At 52.3% G+C, this 5,237-nt stretch overlaps 1 protein-coding gene across 1 annotated transcript; it reads right to left on the reverse strand.

Annotated features, from left to right (window-relative positions):
- Nucleotides 1–939: 939 nt before the first annotated feature.
- On the reverse strand, nucleotides 940–4,047 carry ADRB1 (adrenoceptor beta 1). The gene has a single exon (XM_045022858.1). It carries the CDS (start codon nucleotides 3,951–3,953, stop codon nucleotides 2,658–2,660), a length of 1,296 nt encoding a protein of 431 aa, XP_044878793.1. The 5' UTR covers nucleotides 3,954–4,047; the 3' UTR covers nucleotides 940–2,657.
- Nucleotides 4,048–5,237: the final 1,190 nt, after the last annotated feature.

A 5,237-nucleotide genomic window follows, 5' to 3' on the forward strand; every position in this document is an offset into this window, starting at 1 on the left:
ACATAAAAAAATGTTGGGCTATGACAGAGTTCTATGTTCAAGACACACATTAAAGATCTGAATCTGCCACCTTTCCTCTCTCAGCACAACTGTGCTCATACGCAGTTCCACTGAAGTTCACAGTGATACCAGCGTGACTAGGACAGGACTCAATGTGAGTAAGGGTAGGAATCTGGCTCTAAATGAATCCACTACTAAGAGTAACATACCATCACAAAATAAGGGCCACATATGCTTTCTTTTATTCACAATATATAACTGTTTAAGCTACAGAAAGTATTTTTTTTAAACCAGTCACCTAACTTGGGTGATATAGGGCCTGATCCAAAGCCCATTGAAGTCAACAGAAAAGATCCCCACTAACTTCAACAGTCTTTAGATCTGATTCATTGAGTTGAAACCACTCAGCGGGCCTGATCCTGCAATCATTAAAGACAAGGGCAATACTCCCACTGATTCCAGCGTGTGCAGGGTCAAACTCATAGTGAATTTTGTTTGAAAGGCGTTTTACAGTGCAGTAGAACAAAAGTCCGGAATTGTTTCTGATCATGACAGCCTGCAAATTATAACTCCAGTTAGATACCCTGAACTCAGTGGAGACCTCCCTAGACTGCAGTGGGAATAGGTGCTGGCCCATATAGAACAGGGACTTGACCCTGCTCTCCCTGAAGCCAATGGCAAAAGTCCTTGAGAGTTCAGGCCCCATTCGTGTGAAGTGAAATTATTCTAAGAATATCACTGACTTCACAATGGAGTTCAATGCAGAAGCTTTCTATTAGACAGACAATTTTCAGCTTTCAAACCAAATCGAATGAAATAGTTTTGTACCTTTGAATAGTAGGTATCCTGACTCCCAGTCCAGTACACTTAACAATAAAGATTAGGACAGCTAAGTTGGCATCATTAAAGAAAACTAATGTTTTCAAAATTAGGCTGGAAACACTGATGTTTTGGCTATTAGTTTAAGGGACGTAGGCAGCTCTCACTGTAACGGGAACACAACTTTATTTGGTCTAGGAAGGTTGTTTTTTTTTACAATATTGTGTCAGGAAAATCCATTAGACAGGACTGTATTATTAACCTGATCAATATTTCCAAGCAAAACAAACTCTGTTCTTTCACTCTAGCTGGGTATTGTTTCTGAACCTATAGAGAAACACTGAACATAACTTGCTTGTGATGCAATGACATTTATTGCACATTGACCGATTACTTACACAGTAGTAAACTGCACCAGAGTATAAATACGTTATAAAACACACACACACACACACGAGGAAAATGGAAATGACACACAAGTGTTAAAATAACAGCAGATTCCTGTGGGCACTTGGACATAAAAAATAAAAAGACCCTTAAGATACTTTAATTTATAATATTGATACATTTACAGTACCTTGATAAAATAATATTAAAAAAGTAACTCTCAGTAAAATTGTAACATAGCAGACAAGAACAGAAATAGATCTGGGGTTTGATGTTATTTAACCCCCGTTTTATTTGTAATTCGACTTTTTGTGCAAGTAACATCTTCAATTCACTTTACAATTCTTGACACTGTGCAAAAAATGGCTATGCTGCCATTTAAAAAAATGTGCAGTAATTTTTTTGATACAAGGAATTCATTTTTACTGTTCATCTGTAATTACAATGAACAAACTGCAGAAGGCTCAATGACTGGGGTGGGTTTTTTTTAGAAAATACTAATAGTGATACATAAATAAGCTGTTTAATATAAACATGTCTTTTTTATTTCCCCTGTACAATATGCACAGTTTGAGGTAGAAGTTTCTCAGCCTGATTGGTATTGTCTGGCAAGGGAAGATAAGCACAAAAAGTCACCAGTTTGCTGGTGCTGAAGAAAAAAGCAGACGAGGTTTGTTCAAAATAAAAGTATATCAATGTTCAACGTTATTTATTTTTCATTTTTGTCTACTTTAGACAACAGGGGAGCCCAGCTACCAAGAGCTTAAAATAAAACTCACCAGAACACAAATACACTTTCAAAAGTGACTTTTAGCCTGATTTGCAAAAATGCTGAACACCTGCAGTGCCCACGGACCTCAATGAGATTTTTCGGCAGTCAGCACTTATTAAAATCAGGATCTTTTCCTCTGTGTGGGGCTACTGCTGCAGCTCCCAGAAGTAAGGACAGGGATAGCTGACAGTCCTAAACTTTGAAGCAAGGTTAATAACATCTTGACCCTCCCTACACCGACGGCAACGGCAAAATCCCAATACTTCAATGTTTCAGGATCAGGCCCCTCTGCAACTGTAGCTCTCCGAAAAACTTAACCTATTTTCTTATTTCCTTTTCCCTAACCGCCAACATCGAACTCCCCACAGAAAGATAATAATAATCCGAATAGGTTTGAGACAGTTGGTTAAATTTCCTTTGGTCAGTGGTCAATGGCCTCCCGTTTGCTTTAGCTTCAGATGAGGTATCCTGCATACAAGTTCACCTGCTTTTAATTTTAAGTAAACACAGATTCTCTCCACAGCGAGAGATCAGTTTGGTCTGGTGTTTATTAACTCGACTCCTGGTGGGAGTTTTTTCCCCCTTTTCGTTCCTGTTCATTTCCCTTCCTGTCTTTCTTTATGCTCAGTGTCCAGTGCACACACTCCTCTGCCCCCAAAACCCAAAACACCCCCTATCCTTATACCTTAGATTCCGAATAGGAAATTTTGCTATTCCTCTCTTCCAGGCTGGAGTCACTGCCTCCCTGTGTGCCCCCATTGCAATCAGACCATGTCCCTCCTAGGCTGCGCTCAGGGCTGCCCAAAGTATTGATGAAGCTCCCTGGGTACCGGGAGAGCTCCCCAGCACTGGCGTGCAGCCTCCTGTCAGCTTTCCTGGGGCAGCAGAGCAGCCTCTTGAAGGCCTTGCGGAAGTCGGGGCTGCGGCAATAGATGATGGGGTTGAAAGCCGAGTTGGCGTAGCCCAGCCAGTTGAAGAAGACGAAGAGCTGGTCTGGCACCAGGTCCCTGTTGAAGACCTTGACCACGTTGACCAGGAAGAAGGGGAGCCAGCAGAGAGTGAAGACACCCATGATGATGCCCAAGGTCTTGAGGGCTTTTTGCTCCTTCAAGGCCAGGATCCTGGAGGTCCTTCTCCTGCTGGTTCTGCCATTGCCCAGGATGGGCTGATGGTGGGATTGGGCTGGGGCAGAAGACTGGGGGTGGCTGCAGTAAAACCTGCCCTCGCACCTGTCTATCTTCCTCATCTGCTTCTTGGCCTCCCGGTAGACTCTGATATACACGAAGATCATGATGAGCAGGGGGATGTAGAAGGAGATAATGGAGGAGGCGATGGCATAGGCCCTGTTGGTGACGAAGTCGCAGCAGTCGGGGTTCTGGTAGCAATCCAGAGCCTGGGGATCTCCATCCCGCCACCAATGCATCATGATGGGCAGGAAGGAGACCAGGGCAGAGATGGCCCAGACGGTGCAGACGATGCCCTTGGCCCGGCCCTTGGTCATGAGGCTCTGGTAGCGGAAAGGCGAGGTGATGGCCAGGTAGCGGTCGATGGCAATGACGCACAGGGTCTCGATGCTGGCCGTCACGCACAGCACGTCCAGCGAGGTCCAGCACTCGCACAGGAAGGAGCCCCAGAGCCAGCGGCCCCGCACCACCAGGGTGGCCCCGAAGGGCACCACCAGCGAGCCCATCACCAGGTCGGCGCAGGCCAGCGAGGTGATGAAGAGGTTGGTGAGGGTCTGCAGCCGCTGCGTGCGCCCGATGGCCGCGATCACCAGCGCGTTGCCCACCACGATCAGCAGCACCATCAGGCCCATCAGCAAGCCCACCGCCCACTGCTGGGAGGGCAGCTCCAGGGGCAGCGGCCGGCCGCCCGGCGGGTAGGGCAGGGTGGCGGCGCCGCTGGGGGGCACGGGAGGCGGGGAGCTGGATCGGTTGGGGGGGCTGCAGCCCGGGGCGAGCCAGCCATCGCCCATGGCTGGGGGCGGCTCAGGGCAGCCGGCTGCGGCGCCGGGCTGGAGGCATGAAGGCGCGGCGCGGCGGGGCGCCCTCCCTGCAGCAGCGGCAGCCGGAGCGATCTCCCGGCCGCTGCCGCCGCGCCGGGGCTGCCGCATGGTTCTGAGCGCCCCGCGGCGGGCTCCGGCGCCCCGCCCCGGCCCGGCGCGTCACGGGCCGCGCGGCCAATGGCGCGGGGCAGCGGCCACACCCCTCCCCCCCGGGGGCTGGGCTGGGCTCGGGGAGTCGCTGTCTGCCCCGGGCTCGCTGCAAACCCCGCGCCCGTCCCGGTGCCGGGCTTGTGGGGTGTTCGCGGCGCCCCCTGCCAGCTAGAAGCGGTGCCCCTGGCAGCAACTTGTTGCAAAGATCCCCCCCAGCAGCTCTTCCCCCCTCTCGTCCCGGGCTGCTCTGCTCAGCCCAGCGCCCTGCCTACACCCAGGGGGAGGGCGACCGGCTGTCCCGGTTTTATAGGGACGGTCCCGATGTTTGGGGCTTTTTTCTGATCTAGGCTCCTATTACCCGGTCCCGATTTTTCACCCGTGCTGGCTGCAGGGCCGGCGCTACCGTTAAGGCGAACGAGGCGGTGGCCTAGGGCGCCCAGATTTGGGGGCACCAAAAAGCGGTGCCCCCCCCATTTTTTTACAGCGTTCCTGGGCGGGGCTGCCGGCGGCGCGCTGACACGTGCGGCTCAGACTCCCTCTCCCAGCGCAGCGGCCGCTCCATGCAATTATTGCCATTGCCGGCGGGGGCGGCGTGCTCGGGGAGGGGGCGTAGCAGAGGTGAGCTGGGGCGGGGAGCCGTGCAGCAGCTCCCCATCCCAGCTCATCTCTGCTACGCCCCCTCCCCGAGCGCGCGGTCGCCGCTCCACTTCTCCCACCTCCCAGGCTTGCGGCGCCAATCAGCTGTTTGGCGCCGCAAGCCTGGGAGGAGAGGAGAATTAGAGTGGGGGCAGTGTGCTGGGGAGGAGGAGGAGCAGAGGTGAGCTGGGGTAGGGAGCTGCCGAACGGCTCCCCGAGGAGGGGGAGCTGCTGCAGGGGGGATGTCTCGGGGGGGGGTGCCTTAGGGTGGTGGGGGGGGACGGGGAGCTGCAGCAGGGCTGGGGGGGGGCAGGCGCAAGGTGGAAGTTTCACCTAGGGTGTGAAACTTCCTTGCACCGGCCCTGGCTGGCTGGTCACCCTACCAAGGGGTAGGTATAGGATATCATCTGTAGCTAGTGCCGGGGCACCCGCAATCCCAGCGAGCTAATTATGATACGCTAATATGTT

The sequence above is a fragment of the Mauremys mutica genome, chromosome 7 (assembly GCF_020497125.1).
Source record: "Mauremys mutica isolate MM-2020 ecotype Southern chromosome 7, ASM2049712v1, whole genome shotgun sequence".
Lineage (NCBI taxonomy): Eukaryota > Metazoa > Chordata > Testudines > Geoemydidae > Mauremys > Mauremys mutica.